The sequence below is a fragment of the Corvus hawaiiensis genome (genome assembly GCF_020740725.1).
Source record: "Corvus hawaiiensis isolate bCorHaw1 chromosome 41 unlocalized genomic scaffold, bCorHaw1.pri.cur SUPER_41b, whole genome shotgun sequence".
Classification (NCBI taxonomy): Eukaryota; Metazoa; Chordata; class Aves; order Passeriformes; family Corvidae; genus Corvus; species Corvus hawaiiensis.
The window spans coordinates 8,031-33,464 of NW_025963272.1; the positions used below are offsets into that span (position 1 = coordinate 8,031).

Below are 25,434 nucleotides of genomic sequence, written 5' to 3' on the forward strand. Positions count from 1 at the left end.
CAGGTGTGCCCCAGGTGTGCCCAGGTGGAGCCCAGGTGGAGCCCAGGTGTGCCCAGGTGTGTTTCAGGCAGCCCCAGGTGTGTCCCAGGTGTGCCCAGGTGGAGCCCAGGTGTGCCCACGTGTGTTTTAGGCAGCCCCAGGTGCAACCAGGTATGGCCCAGGTGTGCCCAGGTGTGCCCCAGGTACACCCAGGTGTGTTTTAGGTACCCCCCGGGTGTGCCCAGGTGGAGCCCAGGTGCACCCACGTGTGTTTTAGGCAGTCTCAGGTGTGTCCCAGGTGTGCCCAGGTACCCCCAGCTGTGCCCAGGTGGAGCCCAGGTGGACCCAGGTGTGTTTTAGGCAGCCCCAGGTGTGCCCAGGTGTGCCCCAGGTACACCCAGGTGTGCCCAGGTGTGCCCCGGGTGTGCCCACGTGTGTTTTAGGCAGCCCCAGGTGTGCCCAGGTACACCCAGGTGTGTCCCAGGTGTGCCCCACGTGTGGCCCAGCTACACCCAGGTGTGCCCAGGTGGAGCCCAGGTGGGACCCAGGTGTGGCCCAGGTGTGGCCCAGGTGTGCCCAGGTGTGCCCAGGTGGAGCCCAGGTGCACCCACGTGTGTTTTAGGTAGTCCCAGGTGTGCCCAGGTGTGCCCAGGTGTGGCCCAGGTGCACCCAGGTGTGTTTTAGGCAGTCCCAGGTGTGCCTAGGTGTGACCCAGGTGTGTCCCAGGTGTGTCCCAGGTGTGGCCCAGGTGTGCCCAGGTGTGCCCAGGTAGCCTCAGGTACCGCCAGCTGTGCCCAGGTGTGTTTTAGGCAGTCCCAGGTGTGCCCAGGTGGTTCTCGGCCGGGCCTGAGCCAGGTGAGCTGCGGCACCTGCGGGGGCGTGGCCAAGGGGAAAATGGGCGTGGTCAAAGGGGGAAATGGGCGTGGTCAATGGGGGAAATGGGCGTGGCCAAAGGGGGAAATGGGCGTGGTCAATGGGGGAAATGGGCGTGGTCAAAGGGGGAATGGGCGTGGTCAAAGGGGGAAATGGGCGTGGTCAAAGGGGGAAATGGGCGTGGTCAATGGGGGAAATGGGCGTGGTCAAAGGGGGAATGGGCGTGGTCAAAGGGGGAAATGGGCGTGGTCAAAGGGGGAAATGGGCGTGGTCAAAAGGGGGGGGGAATGGGCGTGGTCAAAGGGGGAAATGGGCGTGGTCAAAGGGGGAAATGGGCGTGGTCAAAGGGGGAAATGGGCGTGGTCAAAGGGGGAAATGGGCGTGGTCAATGGGGGAAATGGGCGTGGTCAATGGGGGAAATGGGCGTGGTCAATGGGGGGAAGTGGGCGTGGTCAATGGGGGAAAATGGGCGTGGTCAATGGGGGAAAATGGGCGTGGTCAAAAGGGGGGAATGGGCGTGGCCAAAGGGGAAAATGGGCGTGGTCAATGGGGGAAAATGGGCGTGGTCAAAAGGGGGGGAATGGGCGTGGTCAAAGGGGGAAATGGGCGCGGTCAATGGGGGGAAATGGGCGTGGCCAATGGGGGAAATGGGCGTGGTCAATGGGGGAAATGGGCGTGGTCAAAAGGGGGGGAATGGGCGTGGTCAATGGGGGAAATGGGCGTGGCCAATGGGGGAAATGGGCGTGGCCAATGGAAAAATGGGCGCGGTCAATGGGAAAAACGGGCGCGGCCCAGGTAAAAATGGGTGTGGCCAAGAGAAAAATGGGCGTGGCCCAGGTAAAAGGGGGCGTGGTCCGGGTAAAAGGGGGCGTGGTCCGGGTAAAAAGGGGGGGCGTGGTCCAGGTAAAAAGGGGGCGTGGTCCAGGTAAAAAGGGGGCGTGGTCCAGGTAAAAAGGGGCGTGGTCCGGGTAAAAAGGGGGGGGGCGTGGTCCAGGTAAAAAGGGGGCGTGGCCCGGGTTTAAAAGGGGGCGTGGTCCGGGTGAAATGGGGGCGTGGCCCGGGTTTAAAAGGGGGCGTGGTCAATGGGGAGGCCTTACCTGCCCACCCAACATGGCTGCCACCATATCTGGGCTCAGCTCCGCCCCCTCCGGCTCGGCCAATCGGAGCGAGAGCTTCTCCTGGGGGGCGTGGCCAGAGAGGGGCACATCTGAGGCCTCACCTGCCCCATGGAGGCCTCACCTGCCCCATAGATCCTCACCTGCCCCATAGATCCCTCACCTGCCCCATAGATCCTTTACCTGCCCCATAGATCCTCACCTGCCCCATAGATCCCTCACCTGCCCCATAGATCCTTTACCTGCCCCATAGATCCCTCACCCGCCCCATAGATCCTCACCTGCCCCATAGATCCCTCACCTGCCCCATAGATCCCTCACCTGCCCCATAGATCCTCACCTGCCCCATAGATCCCTCACCTGCCCCATAGATCCTCACCTGCCCCATGGATCCCTCACCTGCCCCATAGATCCCTCACCTGCCCCATAGATCCTCACCTGCCCCATAGATCCTTTACCTGCCCCATGGATCCCTCACCTGCCCCATAGATCCTTTACCTGCCCCATAGATCCTCACCTGCCCCATAGATCCCTCACCTGCCCCATAGATCCTCACCTGCCCCATAGATCCCTCACCTGCCCCATAGATCCTCACCTGCCCCATAGATCCTCACCTGCCCCATAGATCCTTTACCTGCCCCATAGATCCTTTACCTGCCCCATGGATCCCTCACCTGCCCCATAGATCCTCACCTGCCCCATGGATCCCTCACCTGCCCCATGGATCCCTCACCTGCCCCATAGATCCTCACCTGCCCCATGGATCCCTCACCTGCCCCATAGATCCTTTACCTGCCCCATAGATCCCTCACCTGCCCCATAGATCCTCACCTGCCCCATGGATCCCTCACCTGCCCTATAGATCCTTTACCTGCCCCATAGATCCTTTACCTGCCCCATAGATCCTCACCTGCCCCATGGAGGCCTCACCTGCCCCATAGATCCTCACCTGCCCCATAGAGGCCTCACCTGCCCCATGGAGGCCTCACCTGCCCCATAGATCCTCACCTGCCCCATAGATCCCTCACCTGCCCCATAGATCCCTCACCTGCCCCATAGATCCTTTACCCGCCCCATAGATCCTCACCTGCCCCACAGATCCCTCACCCGCCCCATAGATCCTCACCTGCCCCATAGATCCCTCCCTGCCCCATAGATCCCTCACGTGCCCCACAGATCCCTCCCTGCCCCACATTTCTGCCCCACAGATCCCTCCTGCCCCCCAGGTCCTGCCCGACTCACGCAGAGGCTCTGGCTCAGCAGCGCCGTCAGCTTGAGCTGCATCGCGGGTTCGGGGCCCGACGCGGCCGCCAGCCCCACACATTCCAGGGCCGCCCCACAGTTCTGCTCGAACCAGTCCTCGCTGCCCCACAAGTGACCCGTCAGTGACCCCCCAAACCCCATTAGTGACCCACAAGTGACCCCCAAACCCCACAAGTGACCCCCAAACCCCACAAGTGACCACCGAGCCCCACAAGTGACCCCCGAGCCCCACAAGTGACCACCGAGCCCCACAAGTGACCCCCGAGCCCCACAAGTCACCTCAGAACTGCCCCATAAGTGACCTCCAAAACCCCATTAGCGACCCACAAGTGACCTATAAGCGACCCCAAAACTCTGTTAGTGATCCACAAGTGACCCCAAAGCAGCCCTCACTGCCCCACAAGTGATCCCCAGACCCCATTACTGACCCTCAAGTGACCCCAAAACCCCCTTAGTGACCCCAAACCAGCCCCACGAGTGACCCCAGAACGCCATTGGTGACCCACAAGTGACCCCAGCCCCACAAGTGAGCCCAGAACTGCCCCATAAGTGACCCCCACACCCCGTAAGTGACCCCCACTCACCCCTCACCATCAGGCCCCTCGCCCTCGATGGGCAGGGCCAGCATCGGGCGCAGGCCCCGGGCCCGGAGCCGCTGGGACAGGCTCTGCACGGCCGCCGGGCTCCGGCCGACAGCGAATTGGCCCCACAGGGACACGGAGAGCAGCGCCCGCCACAGGTGGGGACCCAGCAGCCGCCGGGACCACCTCAGGAACTGGGGGGAATGGGGGAAGATGTGGGGTGGGATGGGGAGAAAATGGTGGGGGAGGATGAGGGGAGAAAATGGCGGGAAAGTGTGAGGGGAGAAAATGGAGGGAAAGTGTGAGGGGATGGGAAGAAGGGAAGCCCTGAGGGAAAGAAATGGAGGGGGAGTGTGAGGGGAGGAAATGGAGGGAAAGTGTGAAGGGAGGAAATGGAGGGGAAGTGTGAGGGGAGGAAATGGAGGGAAAGTGTGAGGGGAGGAAATGGAGGGAAAGTGTGAGGGGAGGAAATGGAGGGAAAGTGTGAGGGGAGGAAATGGAGGGAACCTGTGAAGGGATGGGGAGAAGGGAAGTCCTGAGGGGAAGAAATGGAGGGAAAGTGTGAGGGGAGGAAATGGAGGGGGAGTGTGAGGGGAGGAAATGGAGGGAAAGTGTGAGGGGACAAAATGGAGGGAAAGTGTGAGGGGATGGGGAGAAGGGAAACCCTGAGGGAAAGAAATGGAGGGGGAGTGTGAGGGGAGGAAATGGAGGGAAAGTGTGAGGGGAGGAAATGGAGGGAAAGTGTGAGGGGAGGAAATGGAGGGAAAGTGTGAGGGGAGGAAATGGAGGGAAAGTGTGAGGGGAGGAAATGGAGGGAACCTGTGAAGGGATGGGGAGAAGGGAAGCCCTCAAGAGAGGAAATGGAGGGAAACTGAGGGAAGAAAATGGTGGGAAACTGTGAGGGGATGGGGAGGTGGGACAGCCATGAAGGGACAGGTGAAGGGAAGCCTTGAAGGGAGAAAATGGTGGGAAGTTGTGAAGGGATGAGGAGAAGAAGGGAAGCCCTGAGGGGACAAAATGACAGATCCCCGAGGGAAGAAAATGAAGGGAGCCATGAGGGAACAGCACAAAGGCGATGCCCCAATTTCCTCCCACAGATGCCCCAGAGGGACACAGCCCAGGACCCACCATGACCTTCACAGGAGCTGTGGGGAATCGGGGGAGTTCTGGGGGTCACTTATGGGGTTTGGGGCTAAGTTATGGAGCAGGGCCTGGGGGTAGTTCTGGGGATTTCGGGGTCACTTATGGGGCTGGGGGTCGGTCATTGGTGCCATTTGGGGGGGCATTTATGGGGCAGGGAGGGGTTTGGAGGTCACTTATGGGGCAGTTCATGAGGAGAGAAAATGGCGGGAAGTCCTGAGGGTGTCTCTGTGTGGGTGGGGGGGAGCCTGTCTATGGGTCAGGGGTCTCTCGATGGGTCAGGGGTCTCTAATCGGGGTCCCCATTTTGGGGAGGGGGTCTCACCGCCTCGGGGTCCTGCGCCAGCCGGTCGTTGGAGCAGAGGGCGAACACGAGCAGGCCCCGGAGCAGCTCCCACCCTCCCAGGGCCGCCAAGGCCCGGCCCTCCCTCACCTGCACCTGCAATGGGGAACCCAGGGACCCCTCCCAATCTTCCGACCCTCCCTGCCCCACAGATCCCCCCGTAGACTCCTCTGGCCCCACAGATCGACCCCCAGACTTCTCCTGCCCCATAGACCCTCCCTCCCCCATAGATGCCCCCATGGAGCCCCTCTGCCCCATAGATCTCCACAGGGATCTCTCCCAACCTTTGGGCCCCCCCTGCCCCATAGATCGGCCCCTAAACCCTCCCTGCCCCATAGATCGACCCCCAAACCCTCCCTGCCCCATAGATTGACCCCCAAACCCCCCCTGCCCCATAGATCGACCCCCAAACCCTCCCTGCCCCATAGATCGACCCCCAAACCCCCCCTGCCCCATAGATCGACCCCCAAACCATCCCTGCCCCATAGATCGACCCCCGAACCCCCTCTGCCCCATAGATCTACCCCCAAACCTCCCCTGCCCCATAGATTGACCCCCAAACCATCCCTGCCCCATAGATCGACCCCCAAACCCCCCCTGCCCCATAGATCGACCCCCGAACCCCCTCTGCCCCATAGATCGACCCCCAAATCCCCCCTGCCCCATAGATCCCCCCAGAGATCTCCCCAGGGACACCCCCCGCCCCATAGATCCCCCCACGAATCCCCCCAGGGACCCCCCCTGCCCCATGGCGGCACTAGGAGGACCCTGAGGGAGGTGGGGGAGGGGTGAATTTATCCCCCCTGACCCCACCCCCCTCGGGTCACTCATTACCGGGGTTAATTAGTGAGGGATTAGTGCTGCCCCTCCCCCACCCTCGTCACTCATTAACGAGGGGGGTTTTTTAATGAGTAATCGATGGTTGAATGATTTTTGGGGCACCGCAGGGAACCGTTATGGGGCAGGGGACAACCTCTTGTCGCTCATTAACAAGGGTTGATTAATTAATGAATAATTTTAAGTAATTAATTCATTTTTTTATGACTCATTTAATTCATTTTATCAAGACGCAGAGTTGTGGGGAAGGTTGTGGGGTGGATTATTGGGCAGGGGACACCCTCTTGCTGCTCATTAAAAAGCTGTAAATAACTAAGAAATCATTGAAGGTCATTAATTCACGATTTCATTAGTCCACTAATTAATTTTATTAAAATGGAGAGTTATGGGGTCAAACAATGGGGCAGAATCTATGAGGCAGATTATGGGGCAGAAGACACCCTCCTCGCGCCCCTTGTTGCTCATTAACGAGGGATAATTAATTAATCAAGGATTTGAAGTCATTAGTTAATTATTTTATGAAAATGCAGAGTTGTGGGGCAGAAGATGGGGATCACACTATGCACCCAGAGGGGACAAAATGGCGGCCAAACCTGAGGGGACAAAATGGAGGGAAGCCAGAGGGGGAGAAAATGGCGGGAAACGGTGAGGGGAGAAAATGCAGGGAAGCCGTGAGGGGAAAAAATGGCGGGAAGTCGTGAGGGGAGAAAATGGCGGGAGGTGTAAGGGGACGGGATTAAGGGGAGGGGGGCAGCCATGAGGAGATGGTGTGGAGGGAAGCCATTGAGGGGAGAAAATGGTGGGAGCCATGAGGGAATGGGGAGGTGGAGCAGCCATGAGGGGAGAAAATGGCGGGAAAACGTGAGGGGACAGGGAGAAGGGAAGCCATGAGGGGAGAAAATGGTGGGAGCCATGAGGGGACAGGGAGGTGGAGCAGCCATGAGGGGAGAAAATGGCGGGAAGTCGTGAGGGGAGAAAATGGCGAGAAGTTGTGAAGGGAGAAAAATGGTGGGAGGCGTTAGGGGATGGGATTAAGGGGAAGGGGGCAGCCATGAGGGGATGGTGTGGAGGGAAGCCATTGAGGGGAGAAAATGGCGGGAAATCGTGAGGTGACAAAATGGTGGGAAAATGTGAGGGGACAGGGAGAAAGGAAGCCATGAGGGGAGAAAATGGTGGGAGCCATGAGGGGACAGGAAAAGGGAGCAGCCATGAGGAGAGAAAATGGCGGGAAAACGTGAGGGGAGAAAATGGCGGGAAGTTGTGAGGGGAGAAAATGGCAGGAAGTTGTGAAGGGAGAAAATGGTGGGAGGCGTAAGGGGATGGGATTAAGGGGAAGGGGGCAGCCATGAGGGGATGGTGTGGAGGGAAGCCATTGAGGGGAGAAAATGGGAAATCGTGAGGGGAGAAAATGGTGGGAAGCCATGAGGGAAGAAAATGGTGGGAAACCATGAGGGAACGGGGAGGTGGAGCAGCCATGAGGGGAGAAAATGGTGGGAAGTTGTGAGGGGAGAAAATGGTGGGAGCCATGAGGGGACAGGGAGGTGGAGCAGCCATGAGGGGAGAAAATGGCGGGAAGTCGTGAGGGGAGAAAATGGCGGGAAGTTGTGAAGGGAGAAAAATGGTGGGAGGCGTTAGGGGATGGGATTAAGGGTAACGGGGCAGCCATGAGGGGATGGTGTGGAGGGAAGCCATTGAGGGGAGAAAATGGCAGGAAATCGTGAGGTGACAAAATGGTGGGAGCCATGAGGGGACAGGAAGGGGGAGCAGCCATGAGGAGAGAAAATGGCGGGAAGTTGTGAGGGGAGAAAATGGCGGGAAGTTGTGAAGGGAGAAAATGGTGGGAGGCGTAAGGAGATGGGATTAAGGGGAAGGGGGCAGCCATAAGGGGATGGTGTGGAAGGAAGCCAGTGAGGGGAGAAAATGGTGGGAGCCATGAGGGGACAGGGAGGTGGAGCAGCCATGAGGGGAGAAAATGGCGGGAAGTCACGAAGGGAAAAAACGGTGGGAGGCGTAAGGGGATGGGATTTAGGGGAAGGGGGCAGTCATGAAGGGAAGCCATTGAGGGGAGAAAATGGCGGGATCTGTGAGGGGAGAAAATGGTGGGAAAATGTGAGGGGACAGGGAGAAAGGAAGCCATGAGGGGAGAAAATGGTGGGAGCCATGACGGGACAGGAAGGGGGAGCAGCCATGAGGGGAGAAAATGGCGGGAAGTCATGAAGGGAGAAAATGGTGGGAGCCATGAGGGGACAGGGAGGTGGAGCAGCCATGAGGGGAGAAAATGGAGGGAAAACGTGAGGGGAGAAAATGGTGGGAGCCATGAGGGGACAGGGAGCTGGAGCAGCCATGAGAGGAGAAAATGGCGGGGAAAACGTGAGGGGACAGGGAGAAGGGAAGCCATGAGGGGAGAAAATGGTGGGAGCCATGAGGGGACAGGGAGGTGGAGCAGCCATGAGGGGAGAAAATGGCGGGAAGTCGTGAGGGGAGAAAATGGCGAGAAGTTGTGAAGGGAGAAAAATGGTGGGAGGCGTTAGGGGATGGGATTAAGGGGAAGGGGGCAGCCATGAGGGGATGGTGTGGAGGGAAGCCATTGAGGGGAGAAAATGGCGGGAAAACGTGAGGGGACCGGGAGAAAGGAAGCCATGAGGGGAGAAAATGGTGGGAGTCATGAGGGGACAGGGAGGTGGAGCAGCCATGAGGGGAGAAAATGGCAGGAAGTTGTGAGGGGAGAAAATGGTGGGAAGCGTAAAGGGATGGGATTAAGGGGAAGGGGGCAGCCATGAGGGGATGGTGTGGAGGGAAGCCATTGAGGGGAGAAAATGGGAAATCGTGAGGGGAGAAAATGGTGGGAAACCATGAGGGAAGAAAATGGTGGGAGCCATGAGGGGACAGGGAGGTGGAGCAGCCATGAGGGGAGAAAATGGCGGGAAATTGTGAGGGGAGAAAATGGCGGGAAGTTGTGAGGGAAGAAAATGGCGGGAAGGCCGTGAGAGGAGAAAATGGCGGGTAGTTGTGAGGGGAGAAGCTTTGCGGTCACTTGTGGGGCAGAGGGAGGACCTATGGGGCAGCCCCTGCCCCACGCCTCATTAACACTTCATTAACGCACTCATTAACACCTCAGTCACGCACTCTTTAATGTTTCCTTTATTAATTTCCAACTGCGGGACCCTCGATGGACCAGCTGAGTGATCTATGGGGCAGGTAAGGGATCTATGGGGCGGGTGAGGGATCTATGGGGTGGGTGAGGGATCTATGGGGCAGCTGAGGCCTCTGTGGGGCAGGTGATGACTCTTTGCCCAGGTGAGGAGTTTATGGGGCAAATGAGGCCTCTATGAGGCAGGTGAGGATTCTATGGGGCAGGTGAGGTCTCTATAGGGCAGAGTGAGGCCTCTATGGGGCAGGTGATGACTCTTTGCCCAGGTGAGGAGCTCATAGGGTAGGTGAGGCCTCTATGAGACAGGTGAGGCCTCTATGGGGCAAGTGAGGCTTCTATGGGGCAGGTGATGACTCTTCGCCCAGGTGAGGGATTTACAGAACAGGTGAAGGATCTCTGGGGCAGGTGAGGGATCTACAGGACAGGTGGGAGCTCTATGGGGCAGCTGAGGGGTCCCGCTATGGGGCAGGTGCGTCTCTCTCTGGGGTCAGTAGTTGCCGCGCTCCTGCCGGAAGCCGCCCCGCCGCAGGTACCCGTCGCCTTTGCGGTAGCCGCCGTCCTTCTGGTCTGCGGGGAGAGACGGACAACGCACAGGTGAGAGGAGGCCGGGCCTCGGGTGTGCCCCACGGATCCCCAGGTGTGCCCCAGGTGCCCCCCAGGTGCGCTCACCCCTGAAGTACCCCCCGTAGGCGCCCTGCCGCTGGTCCAGCACCCGCTCGTTGTTCTCCACCAGGTTCCCCAACTTCTCGGCCAACTGCAGCGCCAGGTTCTGCGTGGCCGTGGGCTCCGTCCGGTGCATCATCACCGTGGCCGTGGGCTGGTCCAGCGAGGCCTGCAGGTGTGCACAGAAAATGGCGGGAAAACGTGAGGGGACAGGGAGAAGGGAAGCCATTGAGGGGAGAAAATGGTGGGAGCCATGAGGGAACGGGGAGGTGCAGCACCCATGAGGGGAGAAAATGGCGGGAAGTTGTGAAGGGAGAAAATGGTGGGAGCCATGAGGGGACAGGGAGGTGGAGCAGCCATGAGGGGAGAAAATGGCGGGAAGTTGTGAGGCGAGAAAATGGCGGGAAGTTGTGAGGGGAGAAAATGGCGGGAAGTTGTAAGGGGAGAAAATGGCGGGAAGTTGTGAGGGGAGAAAATGGCGGGAAGTTGTGAGTGGGGAAATAGGCGGGAAGTTGTGAGGGGAGAAAATGGCGGGAAGTTGTGAAGGGAGAAAATGGTGGGAGCCATGAGGGGACAGGGAGGTGGAGCAGCCATGAGGGGAGAAAATGGCGGGAAGTTGTGAGGCGAGAAAATGGCGGGAAGTTGTGAGGGGAGAAAATGGCGGGAAGTTGTAAGGGGAGAAAATGGCGGGAAGTTGTGAGGGGAGAAAATGGCGGGAAGTTGTGAGTGGGGAAATAGGCGGGAAGTTGTGAGGGGAGAAAATGGCGGGAAGTTGTGAGTGGGGAAATAGGCGGGAAGTTGTGAGGGGAGAAAATGGCGGGAAGTTGTGAGGAGGAAAAATGGCTGGAAGTTGTGAGGGGGGAAAATGGCGGGAAGTTGTGAGAAGGAAAATGGTGGGAAGTTGTGAGGGGGGAAAATGGCGGGAAGTTGTGAGAGGGAAAATGGTGGGAAGTTGTGAGGGGAGAAAACGGTGGGAAGTTGTGAGTGGGGAAATAGGCGGGAAGTTGTGAGGGGGGAAAATGGCGGGAAGTTGTGAGGGGAGAAAATGGTGGGAAGTTGTGAGGGGGGAAAATGGCGGGAAGTTGTGAGGGGGGAAAATGGCGGGAAGTTGTGAGGGGGGAAAATGGCGGGAAGTTGTGAGAAGGAAAATGGTGGGAAGTTGTGAGGGGGGAAAATGGCGGGAAGTTGTGAGAGGGAAAATGGTGGGAAGTTGTGAGGGGAGAAAACGGTGGGAAGTTGTGAGTGGGGAAATAGGCGGGAAGTTGTGAGGGGGGAAAATGGCGGGAAGTTGTGAGGGGAGAAAATGGTGGGAAGTTGTGAGGGGGGAAAATGGCGGGAAGTTGTGAGGCGAGAAAATGGCGGGAAGTTGTGAGGGGGGAAAATGGCGGGAAGTTGTGAGGGGGGAAAATGGCGGGAAGTTGCGAGGGGAGAAAATGGCGGGAAGTTGTGAGGGGGGAAAATGGCGGGAAGTTGTGAGGGGGGAAAATGGCGGGAAGTTGTGAGGGGAGAAAATGGCGGGAAGTTGTGAGTGGGGAAAATGGCGGGAAGTTGTGAGGGGGGAAAATGGCGGGAAGTTGTGAGGGGGGAAAACGGCGGGAAGTTGTGAGGGGAGAAAATGGCGGGAAGTTGTGAGGGGAGAAAATGGCGGGAAGTTGTGAGGAGGGAAAACGGCGGGAAGTTGTGAGGGGGGAAAATGGCGGGAAGTTGTGAGGGGGGAAAATGGCGGGAAGTTGTGAGGGGAGAAAATGGCGGGAAGTTGTGAGGGGAGAAAATGGCGGGAAGTTGTGAGGCGAGAAAATGGCGGGAAGTTGTGAGGGGGGAAAATGGCGGGAAGTTGTGAGGGGGGAAAATGGCGGGAAGTTGCGAGGGGAGAAAATGGCGGGAAGTTGTGAGGGGGGAAAATGGCGGGAAGTTGTGAGGGGAGAAAATGGCGGGAAGTTGTGAGGAGGGAAAACGGCGGGAAGTTGTGAGGGGAGAAAATGGCGGGAAGTTGTGAGGGGAGAAAATGGCGGGAAGTTGTGAGGAGGCAAAATGGCACCCGGGCCGCGGGTAACACCCCCCAAAAAACCTCCAAAACCACCCCAAAATGGCGTCTCCCGTATGCGGGGTGGCCGTGACAGACATGCCCTCACCTGTCCGCACAGGTGAGCCCGACACGGCCCCAAATCCACCCGAAATGAGCCCAAATGTTGCCCCCAGTTGAGTCCCCCTCACCATCAGCTCCTCGCCGATGATCATCTTGCTGATGATGCCGTGCACCGTGGGCAGGTCCAGCTCAAACATGGCCGCCAGCGTCTCCATGCTGGGGGAGGGGCGACAGCAGGTGAGAGCTTTCACTCCCAAACCACCTTTTTTCCACCCAAATTCTGTTTTTTTAAAAACTCCCAGTTCTTAAATTTCAGAATTTGTCCGTTTCGCAGCTTGAAATTCGACCGGTTTTGCCTCGGAATTCACGGGGTTTTAGCTCAAAATTCACAGGTTTTTACCTCAAGATCACTGATTTTTCAACCTTGACTTCCAAACAGTTTTTAGCTCAGAATTATGAATTTTTTGCCTCAAAATTCACACTTTTTGCCCTCAAAATTCACACGTTTTTACCTCAAAATTCACCAGTTTTTACCTCAACATCACCCATTTTTCAACCTCGACTTCCAACAGTTTTTACCTCAGAATTACTAAGCTTTATCTCAGAATTACCAATTTTTAACCTCAAAATTCAACAGGTTTTTTTACCTCAGAACTACCAATTTTTAACCTCAACCCCCCCCAAATTTTTACCTCAAAACCCACAAACTGTTACCTCAGAATTACCCAGTTTTTACCTCAAAATTCAAGGGGTTTTTTTTGCCTCGGAATTATCAATTTTTTACCTCAAAATCCACTTTTTTTACCTCAAAATCCCCCATTTTTAAACCTCAAAATCCCCCATTTTTAAACCTCAAAATCCCTCATTTTTTTACCCCAAAATCCCCCATTTTTACTCCAAAATTCCCATTTTTTTTCAGTTTACCCCAAAATCCGCCTTTTTCCCCCCAGATCCCCCCTCACCTGATGGAGTCGTAGACGCTGCTGTAGGTGAACAGGTACGTCCGGAGAGACTCCTCCTGGATCTTCCTGCGGGGAGGGGCACACCTGGGCACACCTGGGCACACCTGGGGGCACCTGGGCACACCTGGGCACACCTGGTCCTTCTCTACAGCTCCCAAAATCCCCTCAAAATCCACTCAAATCCCCCCAAAACGCCCCAAAATCCCCCAAATTCCCCCCAAACCCCTTCCCCCGGGCACACCTGGGCACACCTGGGCACACCTGGTCCTTCTCTAAAGCCCCAAAATGACCCCAAAATCCACTCAAATCCCCCCAAAACGCCCCAAAACCCCCCAAATTCCCCCCAAACCCTTCCCCTGAGCACACCTGGGCACACCTAGGGGCACCTGGTCCTTCCCTACAGCTCCCAAAATGACCCCAAGATCCACTCAAATCCCCCCAAAATGCCCCAAATCTCCCCCAAATCCGTTCCCCCAGGCACACCCGGGCACACCTGGGCACACCCGGGCACACCTGGGCACACCTGGGCACACCTGGGCACACCTGGTCCTTTTCTAAAGCCCCCAAATCCCCCCCAAAATGTCCCCAAATCCCCTCAAAAACCACTGAAATCCCCCCAAAATGCCCCAAAATCCCCCAAATTCCCCCCAAACCCTTCCCCCGGGCACACCCGGGCACACCTGGGCACACCTGGGCACACCTGGGCACACCCGGGCACCGCTGGGCTCACCTGACGAGCATGGCGCGCACCTGGTCCTTCTCTACAGCTCCCAAAATCACCCCAAAATCCACTCAAATCCCCCCAAAACGCCCCAAAATCCCCCAAATTCCCCCCAAACCCCTTCCCCCGGGCACACCTGGGCACACCTGGTCCTTCTCTACAGCCCCAAAATCCCCCAAATTCCCCAAAAAATCCCCCAAATTCCAAAATCCTTCCCCCGGGCACACCTGGGGGCACCTGGGGGTACCTGGGCACACCCGGGCACACCCGGGCACCGCTGGGCTCACCTGACGAGCATGGCGCGCACCTGGTCCTTCTCTACAGCTCCCAAAATCCCCTCAAAATCCACTCAAATCCCCCCAAAACGCCCCAAAATCCCCCAAAATCCCCCCAAACCCCTTCCCCCGGGCACACCTGGGCACACCTGGGCACACCCGGGCACACCTGGGCACACCTGGTCCTTCTCTACAACTCCCAAAATTCCCTCAAAATCCACTGAAATCCCCCCAAAATGCCCCAAAATCCCCCAAATTCCCCCCAAACCCCTTCCCCCGGGCACACCTGGGCACACCTGGGCACACCTGGTCCTTCTCTACAGCCCCAAAATCCCCCAAATTCCCCCAAAAATGCCCCAAATTCCAAAATCCTTTCCCCGGGCACACCTGGGGGCACCTGGGGGTACCTGGGCACACCCGGGCACACCTGGGCACACCTGGTCCTTCTCTACAGCTCCCAAAATCACCCCAAAATCCACTCAAATCCCCCCAAACGCCCCAAAATCCCCCAAATTCCCCCCAAACCCCTTCCCCCGGGCACACCCGGGCACACCTGGGCACACCTGGGCACACCCGGGCACACCCGGGCACCGCTGGGCTCACCTGACGAGCATGGCGCGCACCTGGTCCTTCTCTACAGCTCCCAAAATCCCCTCAAAATCCACTCAAATCCCCCCAAAACGCCCCAAAATCCCCCAAAATCCCCCCAAACCCCTTCCCCCGGGCACACCTGGGCACACCTGGGCACACCCGGGCACACCTGGGCACACCTGGTCCTTCTCTACAACTCCCAAAATTCCCTCAAAATCCACTGAAATCCCCCCAAAATGCCCCAAAATCCCCCAAATTCCCCCCAAACCCCTTCCCCCGGGCACACCTGGGCACACCTGGGCACACCTGGTCCTTCTCTACAGCCCCAAAATCCCCCAAATTCCCCCAAAAATGCCCCAAATTCCAAAATCCTTTCCCCGGGCACACCTGGGGGCACCTGGGGGTACCTGGGCACACCCGGGCACACCTGGGCACACCTGGTCCTTCCCTACAGCTCCCAAAATCACCCCAAAATCCACTCAAATCCCCCCAAAACGCCCCAAAATCCCCCAAATTCCCCCCAAACCCCTTCCCCCGGGCACACCCGGGCACACCCGGGCACACCCGGGCACACCTGGGCACACCTGGGCACACCCGGGCACCGCTGGGCTCACCTGACGAGCATGGCGCGCACCTGGTCCTTCTCTACAGCTCCCAAAATGACCCCAAAATCCACTCAAATCCCCCCAAAACGCCCCAAAATCCCCCAAATTCCCCCCAAACCCCTTCCCCCGGGCACACCTGGGCACACCTGGGCACACCTGGTCCTTCTCTACAGCCCCAAAATCCCCCAAATTCCCCAAAAAATCCCCCAAATTCCAAAATCCTTTCCCCGGGCACACCTGGGCACACCTGGGCACACCTGGTCCTTCTCTAAAGCCCCCAAAATGACCCCAAAATCCACTCAAATCCCCCCCAAACGCCCCAAAATCCCCCAAATTCCCCAAAAAATGCCCCAAATTCCAAAATCCTTCCCCCGGGCACACCTGGTCCTTCTCTACAGCTCCCAAAATCACCCCAAAATCCACTCAAATCCCCCCAAAACGCCCCAAAATCCCCCAAAATCCCCCCAAACCCCTTCCCCCGGGCACACCTGAGCACACCTGGGCACACCTGGGCACACCTGGTCCTTCTCTACAACTCCCAAAATTCCCTCAAAATCCACTGAAATCCCCCCAAAATGCCCCAAAATCCCCCAAATTCCCCCCAAACCCCTTCCCCCGGGCACACCTGGGCACACCTGGGCACACCTGGTCCTTCTCTACAGCCCCAAAATCCCCCAAATTCCCCCAAAAATGCCCCAAATTCCAAAATCCTTTCCCCGGGCACACCTGGGGGCACCTGGGGGTACCTGGGCACACCTGGGCACACCTGGGCACACCTGGTCCTTCCCTACAGCTCCCAAATCACCCCAAAATCCACTCAAATCCCCCCAAAATGCCCCAAAATCCCCCAAATTCCCCCCAAACCCCTTCCCCCGGGCACACCCGGGCACACCTGGGCACACCCGGGCACACCTGGGCACACCTGGGCACACCCGGGCACCGCTGGGCTCACCTGACGAGCATGGCGCGCACCTGGTCCTTCTCTACAGCTCCCAAAATCACCCCAAAATCCACTCAAATCCCCCCAAAACGCCCCAAAATCCCCCAAATTCCCCCCAAACCCCTTCCCCCGGGCACACCTGGGCACACCCGGGCACACCCGGGCACACCCGGGCACACCTGGGCTCACCTGACGAGCATGGCGCGCACCTGGTCGGCCTCGGGGAACAGGTCCCAGACTTTGCCGTTCATCTTCTCGTTGACCACGAAGCGGTGGCAGCGGCGCCAGTCGCCCGTCTTCATGGCCTTGGAGGCGGCCACCACGTGCTCCCGCATGGACTCGGGGGGGCCTGCGCGGAGGTTTCGGGGTAAAAAACGGCGGGTTTGGGAAAAAAGGGAAAAATCCCCGTTTCGGAGCGCAAAGAAACGCCCAAGTTTTGGTGGGAAAATGGAGGTTTTGGGGGTGAGGAACGTCCTGGAGATGGAGAAGCTCCAAAGTTTGGGGTGGGAGGAGCAGAAGGAGATCGGTCTGAGGTAATTATGGGTCAGAAGCACCAAGATTTGGGGCAAAATTGGCAGATTTTGGTCAAAATGCCCAAGTTTTGGGTCAAAACCCCCAATTTTTGGTGAAAAAATGGAGGTTTTGGGGTGAGGAACGTCCAGGAGATGGAGAAGCTCCAAAGTTTGGGGTGGGGGAACCAAACCAAGACTGGATCCATGAAATTATGGGTGAGAAGCACCAAGTTTTGGGGCAAAATCCTCAAATTTTGGTCAAAAGAACCAAGTTTTGGTGAAAAAACCAAGATTTGGGGGTGAGGAACGTCCTGGAGATGGAGAAGCTCCGGGTTTTGGGGTGGGAGGAGCAGAAGGAGATCGGTCTGAGGTAATTATGGGTGAGAAGCAGAAAGTTTTGGGGCAAAATTGGCAGATTTTGGTCAAAATTCCCAAGTTTTGGTCAAAAATGCCCAAGTTTTGGTGGAAAAATGGAGGTTTTGGGGATGAGGAACGTCCAGGAGATGGAGAAGCTCCAAAGTTTGGGGTGGGGGAACCAAACCAAGACTGGATCCATGAAATTATGGGTGAGAAGCACCAAGTTTTGGGGCAAAATCCTCAAATTTTGGTCAAAAGAACCAAGTTTTGGGTCAAAACCCCAAGTTTTGGTGAAAAAATGGAGGTTTTGGGGTGAGGAACAACCTGGAGATGGAGAAGCTCCGAGTTTTGGGGTGGGGGAACCGAACCAAGACTGGATCCATGAAATTATGGGTGAGAAGCACCAAGTTTTGGGGCAAAATCCCCAAATTTTGGTCAAAACAACCAAGTTTTGGGTCAAAACCCCAAGTTTTGGTGAAAAAAACCAAGATTTGGGGGTGAGGAACGTCCTGGAGATGGAGAAGCTCCAAAGTTTGGGGTGGGAGGAGCAGAATGAGATCGGTCTGAGGTAATTATGGGTGAGAAGCAGAAAGTTTTGGGGCAAAATTGGCAGATTTTGGTCAAAATGCCCAAGTTTTGGGTCAAAACCCCCAAGTTTTGGTGAAAAAATGGAGGTTTTGGGGGTGAGGAACGTCCAGGAGATGGAGAAGCTCCGGGTTTTGGGGTGGGGGAACCGAACCAAGACTGGATCCATGAAATTATGGGTGAGAAGCACCAAGTTTTGGGGCAAAAGCCTCAAATTTTGGTCAAAAGAACCAAGTTTTGGGTCAAAACCCCAAGTTTTGGTGAAAAAAATGGAGGTTTTGGGGGTGAGGAACGTCCTGGAGATGGAGAAGCTCCAAAGTTTGGGGTGGGAGGAACAGAAGGAGATCGGTCTGAGGTAATTATGGGTCAGAAGCACCAAGATTTGGGGCAAAATTGGCAGATTTTGGTCAAAAGAACCAAGTTTTGGGTCAAAATCCCCAAATTTTGGTCAAAACCCCCAAGTTTTGGGTCAAAAATGCCCAAGTTTTGGTGAAAAAAATGGAGGTTTTGGGGTGAGGAACGACCTGGAGATGCAGAAGCTCCGGGTTTTGGGGGGGGAACCGAACCAAGACTGGATCCATGAAATTATGGGTGAGAAGCACCAAGTTTTGGGGCAAAATCCCCAAATTTTGGTCAAAAGAACCAAGTTTTGGTGAAAAAAACCAAGATTTGGGGGTGAGGAACGTCCTGGAGATGGAGAAGCTCCAAACTTTGGGGTGGGAGGAGCAGAATGAGATCGGTCTGAGGTAATTATGGGTCAGAAGCACCAAGTTTTGGGGCAAAATTGGCAGATTTTGGTCAAAAGAACCAAGTTTTGGGTCAAAACCCCAAGTTTTGGTGAAAAAATGGAGGTTTTGGGGGTGAGGAACGTCCTGGAGATGGAGAAGCTCCAAAGTTTGGGGTGGGGGAACCAAACCAAGACTGGATCCATGAAATTATGGGTGAGAAGCACCAAGTTTTGGGGCAAAATCCTCAAATTTTGGTCAAAAGAACCAAGTTTTGGTGAAAAAAACCAAGATTTGGGGGTGAGGAACGTCCTGGAGATGGAGAAGCTCCAAAGTTTGGGGTGGGAGGAACAGAATGAGATCGGTCTGAGGTAATTATGGGTGAGAAGCACCAAGTTTTGGGGCAAAATCTTCAAATTTTGGTCAAAATGCCCAAATTTTGGGTTGAGAAACCTCAGCAAGAACCAGAACCTCCAAATTACAAAGCAGAAGAATCAAACCAAGACTGAACCGAGGCAATTATGGACCTCAAGCATCTAATTTTGGGTTGAAATCCCCCAATTTTGGGTCAAAAGAGCCCCATTTTGGGCAAAAGAACCGATTTGGATTTGAAGAACGTCAAGGAGCACCAGAAGCTCCATTTTCAATGAGACAAAAACCAAACCAAGACGGGATCCATGTAATTATGGACCTCAAACCCCAACTTCTGACCCCAAAACCTCCAAATTTGGGTCAAAACCACCAAGTGTGGCTTGAGGAACATCAAGAACCACCAGAACCTCCATTTTAAGAGATAAAGAAACCCAACCAAAACCAGATCTACGTCATTATGGACCTCAAACCTCAACTTTTGACCCCAAACCTCCAAGTTTTGACCCAAAAACCCCCAAATTTAGACCAAAATCACCAACCCTGGCTTCAGGAACATCAAGAAGAACCAGCATCTCCATTTTAAGAGATACAAAAACCAAACCAAGAGCGGATCTACGTAATTATGGACCTCAAACCTCAACTTTTGACCCCAAAACCCCCAAATTTTGACTCAGAACCCCTGAATTTAGGTCAAAACCACCAACCATGGTTTGAAGAACATCAACAACCACCAAATCCTCCATTTTAAGAGATACAAAAACCCAACCGAGACCGGACCTACGTAATTATGGACCTCAACCCCAACTTTTGACCCCAAAACCCCCAAATTTGGGTCAAAACCCGAAGCGTGCTTGAGGAACATCAGGAACCACCCAGAACCTCCGTTTTAAGAGATACAAAAAACCCAACCAAAACCGGATCTACGTCATTATGGACCTCAAACCTCAACTTTTGACCTCAAAACCCCCAAATTTGGTCAAAACCCCCAAGCGTGGCTTGAGGAACATCAGGAACCACCCAGAACCTCCGTTTAAGAGATACAAAAACCCAACCAAAACCGGATCTACGTCATTAGGACCTCAAACCCCAACGTCTGACCCCAAAACCCCCCAACTTCACGGCGGACCCCTCCGAGCGCGCGCCCTCACCCAGCAGGGCTGCCTCTCGCCGACGCGCAGCTGGTGGTGGAACTGCTTGCTGATCATCCTGCGGCGCGCGTCGAACTCCGTGGCGGCCATGTGTAGGGGATCTCCAGCAGCATGGCCGCCACCAGGTAGACGCACTCGAGCAGCTCCAGGTTGACGTGCATGTGGAAGGGCACCTGGCGCCGCTTCTCCACCTTCTCCTGCTCGGCGTTGCGCTCCTGGAGGCTCCTGAGGAGCAGCCCCTGGCCCAGCAGCTCCTTGGCGCGGCCCGAGGACTGGATGTCCAGCAGGGCGTTGTGCGCGGTCCTTGATGAGGCCCTGGCGGAAGGCGCAGATGCCCAGCTGGACCATGGTGCGGTTGTAGAGGATCTGCGGGGGGAGGGGAGACACAGGTGAGGGCACCTGGGCAGGTGAGGGCAGCTGGAGAGGGGGTGGGACAGGTGAGGGCAGCTGGAGAAGGGTGGACAGGTGAGGGCAGCTGGGCAGGTGAGGGCACCTGGAGAGGAGTGGGACAAGTGAGGGCACCTGGGCAGGTGAGGGCACCTGGAGAGGGGTGGGACAGGTGAGGGCAGCTGGAGAGCGGTGGGACAGGTGAGGGCAGCTGGGCAGGTGAGGGCACCTGGAGAAGAGTGGGACAGGTGAGGGCAGCTGGAGAGCGGTGGGACAGGTGAGGGCAGCTGGAGAGGGGTGGGACAGGTGAGGGCACCTGGGCAGGTGAGGGCAGCTGGAGAGGGGGTGGGACAGGTGAGGGCACCTGGGCAGGTGAGGGCAGCTGGAGAGGGGTGGGACAGGTGAGGCAGCTGGAGAAGGGTGGGACAGGTGAGGGCACCTGGGCAGGTGAGGGCAGCTGGAGAGGGGTGGGACAGGTGAGGGCAGCTGGAGAAGGTGGGACAGGTGAGGGCACCTGGGCAGGTGAGGGCACCTGGAGAGCGGTGGGACAGGTGAGGGCACCTGGGCAGGTGAGGGCACCTAGAGTGGCAGAGGTGAGAGGTCTGAGGGGGGAGGGGAGGACAGGTGAGGGCACCTGGAGAGGGGTGGGACAGGTGAGGGCACCTGGGCAGGTGAGGGCAGCTGGAGAGGGGTGGGACAGGTGAGGGCACCTGGGCAGGTGAGGGCAGCTGGAGAGGGGTGGGACAGGTGAGGGCACCTGGGCAGGTGAGGGCAGCTGGAGAGGGGTGGGACAGGTGAGGGCACCTGGGGAGGGGTGGGACAGGTGAGGGCACCTGGGCAGGTGAGGGCACCTGGAGAGGGGAGACACAGGTGAGGGCACCTGGGCAGGTGAGGGCACCTGGAGAGGGAGACACAGGTGAGGGCACCTGGGCAGGTGAGGGCAGCTGGGCAGGTGAGGGCACCTGGAGAGGAGTGGGACAGGTGAGGGCAGCTGGAGAGCGTGGGACAGGTGAGGGCACCTGGGCAGGTGAGGGCACCTGGAGAGGGGTGGGACAGGTGAGGGCACCTGGGCAGGTGAGGGCACCTGGGCAGGTGAGGGCACCTGGAGAGGGGTGGGACAGGTGAGAGCACCTGGGGAGGGGTGGCACAGGTGAGGGCACCTGGGCAGGTGAGGGCACCTGGAAAGGAGGGAGGGAGTGCACAGGTGAGGGCACCTGGAGAGGGTGGGACAGGTGAGAGGTCTGAGGGGGGAGGAGAGGACAGTTGAGGTCACCCTGGGCAGGTGAGGGCACCTGGGGAGGGGAGACACAGGTGAGGGCACCTGGGCAGGTGAGGGCACCTGGGGAGGGGTGGCACAGGTGAGGGCACCTGGGCAGGTGAAAGGTCAGAGGGGAGAGGGGTGGCACAGGTGAGAGCCCTGTGGGGGGAGGGTGTGGACACGTGAGCTCACCTGAAGAAGGGGGAGGGGCCTGAGGGAAGGCTGGCACAGGTGAGCTCCCCTGCTCAGATGTGCTTCATGTGCCCAGCTGTGCCCCTCACCTGCCCAGCTGTGCCCCTCACCCTGCCCAGCTGTGCCTCTGCCCCCCAGGTGTGCCCCCTCACCTGCCCAGGTGACTCTCTGCCCCCAGGTGTGCCCCTCACCTGCCCAGGTGACTTCTCTGCCCCCCAGGTGTGCCCCTCACCTGCACGGGCGGCGTCTCTGATTCCCCGCAGGCGTGCCACTCAGCTGCCCAGGTGTGCCCCTCACCTGCCCAGGTGTGTTTCTGCCCCCCCAGGTGTGCCCCTCACCCTCCCAGGTGTGCCCCTCACCTGCACGGGTGGGTCTCTGCCCCCCAGGTGTGCCCCTCACCTGCCCAGGTGTGCCACTCAGCTGCCCAGGTGTGCCCCTCACCTGCCCAGGTGTGCCCCTCACCTGCACGGGTGGGTCTCTGCCCCCCAGGCGTGGCACTCAGCTGCCCAGGTGTGCCCCTCACCCCCCAGGTGTGCCCCTCACCTGCACGGGCGGGTCTCTACTGCCCAGGTGTGCCCCTCACCTGCCCAGGTGTGCCACTCAGCTGCCCAGGTGTGTTTCTGCCCCCCAGGTGTGCCCCTCACCTGCATGGGCGGGTCTCTGCCCCCCAGCTGTGCCCTCACCTGCCCAGGTGTGTTTTCCCCCCCAGGTGTGCCCCTCACCTGCCCAAGTGTGCCCCTCACCCTCCCAGGTGTGTTTTCCCCCCCCAGGTGTGCCCCTCACCTGCACGGGTGTGTTTCTGCCCCCCAGGTGTGCCCCTCACCCCCTCAGGTGTGCCCCTCACCTGCATGGGCAGGTCTCTGCCCCCCAGCTGTGCCCCTCACCTGCCCAGGGTTGTGTTTTCCACCCCCAGGTGTGCCCCTCACCTGCACGGGTGGGTCTCTACCGCCCAGGTGTGCCCTCTCACCTGCAACGGGCGGGTCTCTGCCCCCCAGGTGTGCCCCTCACCTGCCCAGGTGTACCCCTCACCCCCCAGGCGTGCCCGTCACCCTCCCAGGTGTGCCCCTCACCTGCTACGGGCGGGTCTGTGCCCCCCAGGTGTGCCCCTCACCCCCCAGGTGTGTTTTCCCCCCTCAGGTGTGCCCCTCACCCTCCCAGGTGTGCCCCTCACCTGCACGGGCGGGTCGGCGTGCTGGATGTTGTCCTGCAGGTGGGACATGAGCATGATGGTCGCGGGCGAGCGGTACCAGCGGCTGTGCAGGGCGTGGTGGTAGATGTGGCACAGGATGGCGCAGGTGCGGATGCGGTCCGTGCGGTCCTTGGCGTACACGAACCTGCCCGGGGGGGGCACAGGTGTGTCCTGAGCCCGCCCAGGTGTGCCCAGGTGTGTGTCCTGACCCCGCCCACGTGTGCCCAGGTGTGCCCTGAGCCCGCCCAGGTGTGCCCTGAGCCCGCCCAGGTGTGCCCTGACCCTGCCCACGTGTGCCCAGGTGTGCCCTGAGCCCGCCCAGGTGTGCCCTGAGCCCGCCCAGGTGTGCCCTGACCCTGCCCACGTGTGCCCAGGTGTGCCCTGACCCCACCCAGGTGTGCCCTGAGCCCGCCCAGGTGTGCCCTGACCCTGCCCACGTGTGCCCAGGTGTGCCCTGAGCCCGCCCAGGTGTGCCCTGACCCTGCCCACGTGTGCCCAGGTGTGCCCTGACCCCAACCCAGGTGTGTCCTGACCCTGCCCACGTGTGCCCAGGTGTGTCCTGACCCCACCCAGGTGTGCCCCTGAGCCCACCCAGGTGTGCCCTGAGCCACCCAGGTGTGTCCTGACCCTGCCCACGTGTGCCCAGGTGTGCCCCTGAGCCCACCCAGGTGTGCCCTGAGCCCGCCCAGGTGTGCCCTGACCCTGCCCACGTGTGCCCAGGTGTGTCCTGACCCCACCCAGGTGTGCCCTGAGCCCACCCAGGTGTGCCCTGAGCCCGCCCAGGTGTGCCCTGACCCTGCCCACGTGTGCCCAGGTGTGCCCTGAGCCCACCCAGGTGTGCCCTGAGCCCACCCAGGTGTGTCCTGACCCTGCCCACGTGTGCCCAGGTGTGTCCTGACCCCACCCAGGTGTGCCCTGAGCCCGCCCAGGTGTGCCCTGAGCCCGCCCAGGGTGTGTCCTGACCCTGCCCCACGTGTGCCCAGGTGTGCCCTGAGCCCGCCCAGGTGTGCCCTGAGCCCGCCCAGGTGTGTCCTGACCCCTGCCCACGTGTGCCCAGGGTGTGTCCTGACCCCGCCCAGGTGCGCCCAGGTGCGCCCTGACCCCGCCCAGGTGTGCCCAGGCCCTCTCCAGGTGTGCCCTGAACCCACCCAGGTGTGCCCAGGCCCTCTCCAGGTGTGCCCTGACCCCACCCAGGTGTGCCCAGGTGCGTCCTGACCCCGCCATGCCGTGTCCAGGTGTGCCCGGAGCCCGCCCAGGTGTGCCCTGACCCCACCCCCACATGTCCAGGTGTGTCCTGACTCCACCCAGGTGTGCCCAGCTGTGTCCCAACCCCCATTTTCCCCATCCAGGTGTGCCCAGGTGCGCCCTGACCCCACCCAGGTGTGCCCTGACCCCACCCAGGTGCGCCCTGACCCCCTCCAGGTGCGCCCTGACCCCACCCAGATGTGCCCTGACCCCACCCAGGTGCGCCCTGACCCCACCCAGGTGCGCCCTGACCCCACCCAGGTGCGTCCCGACCCCCTCCAGGTGCGCCCTAACCCCACCCAGGTATCCCCAGGTACATCCCCACCCCCCACTCCCCCCCCCCCTCCTCCCACCCCCCCGCCGGCCGCCGCCCCCTCACCTGCACAACCTCTCCATCAGCGCCTCCGAATCTTCCTCCTCCTCCTCCTCCTCCTCCTTCTTCTCCTTCTCCTCCTCCTCCTTCTTCTCCTCCTGCTCCTCCCCCTCCTTCTCCTGCCTCACCTGGGCGGCCCCGCCCTTCCTGCGGGCGGCGCCGTAGTCGAACTTGTAGTAGGTGTGGAGCACGCGGCGCAGGTAGACGCGGCACAGCTCCTCGGGGCTGCCCTTGCCCTGCAGGTAGCGCTGCAGGCGCGCGATGATGGCGCACACGCGGCCCTCGTCCTTCAGGTGCTCCACGTACTCTGCGCGACACGGCCCCCGCGTCACCCGGGGAGCCTCATCGCGCCACCGGCTGAGCTCCCGGAGTTTCATCGAAACCACCCCAAAATCTGTGGGAACCACCCCAAAATCCACAGGAACTACCCCAGGTGAGCCTCAGGTGAGCCCCGGGTCAGGATTTGGGTCCTTCAGGTGCTCCAGGTACTCTGCGGGACACGGCCCCGCGTCACCCGGGGAGGCTCATCCGCGCACCGGCTGAGCTCCCGGAGTTCATCGAAACCACCCCAAAATCTGTGGGAACCACCCCAAAAATCTGTGGGAACCACCCCAAAATCCACGGGGACAGCCCCAGGTGAGCCCCGGGTCAGGATTTGGGTCCTTCAGGTGCTCCAGGTACTCTGCGGGACACGGCCCCGCCTCACCCGGGAGGCTCATCCAGGCACGGGCTGAGGTCCCGGAGTTTATCCCAACCGCCACCAAAATCCACAGGAACCACCCCAAAATCTGTGGGAACCACCCCAAAATCCACAGGAACCACCCCAAAATCCACGGGGACAGCCCCAGGTGAGCTCCAGGTGAGCCCCAGGTGAGCCCCGGGTCAGGATTTGGGTCCTTCAGGTGCTCCAGGTACTCTGCGGGACACGGCCCCGCGTCACCCGGGGAGCCTCATCCAGGCACGGGCT

General features: G+C 59.0%; 1 protein-coding gene and 1 long non-coding RNA gene across 2 annotated transcripts; both read right to left on the reverse strand.

Annotated features, from left to right (window-relative positions):
• Positions 1-252: 252 nt before the first annotated feature.
• LOC125320830 (hydroxyproline dehydrogenase-like) lies at positions 253-5,503 on the reverse strand. The gene is made up of 6 exons (XM_048293261.1): positions 5,276-5,503; positions 3,815-4,005; positions 3,210-3,330; positions 1,950-2,030; positions 762-848; positions 253-261 (listed from the first exon to the last, which is right to left on the reverse strand). The coding sequence occupies exons 1-6, from the start codon at positions 5,501-5,503 to the stop codon at positions 253-255; spliced, it is 717 nt and encodes a 238-aa protein (XP_048149218.1).
• Positions 5,504-15,509: 10,006 nt separating this feature from the next.
• Positions 15,510-16,226, reverse strand: LOC125320832. Its single transcript, XR_007201292.1, has 3 exons — positions 16,157-16,226; positions 15,931-15,960; positions 15,510-15,565 (listed from the first exon to the last, which is right to left on the reverse strand). It is a non-coding gene; the product is annotated as an uncharacterized LOC125320832 (long non-coding RNA).
• Between the last annotated feature and the right edge of the window lie 9,208 nt (positions 16,227-25,434).

What these genes read in the sequence shown, in the direction of transcription:
- LOC125320830 (XM_048293261.1), bottom strand. Translation starts at nt 5,503, where the DNA reads ATGGGGCAGGAGAAGTCTGGGGGTCGATCTGTGGGGCCAGAGGAGTCT. An exon ending in TGGCGCAGGACCCCGAGGCG is followed by an intron (nt 4,006 to 5,275) that starts GTGAGACCCCCT and finishes CATTCCCCCCAG; the next exon opens with TTCCTGAGGTGGTCCCGGCG. An exon ending in TGCTGAGCCAGAGCCTCTGC is followed by an intron (nt 2,031 to 3,209) that starts GTGAGTCGGGCA and finishes CACGCCCCCCAG; the next exon opens with GAGAAGCTCTCGCTCCGATT.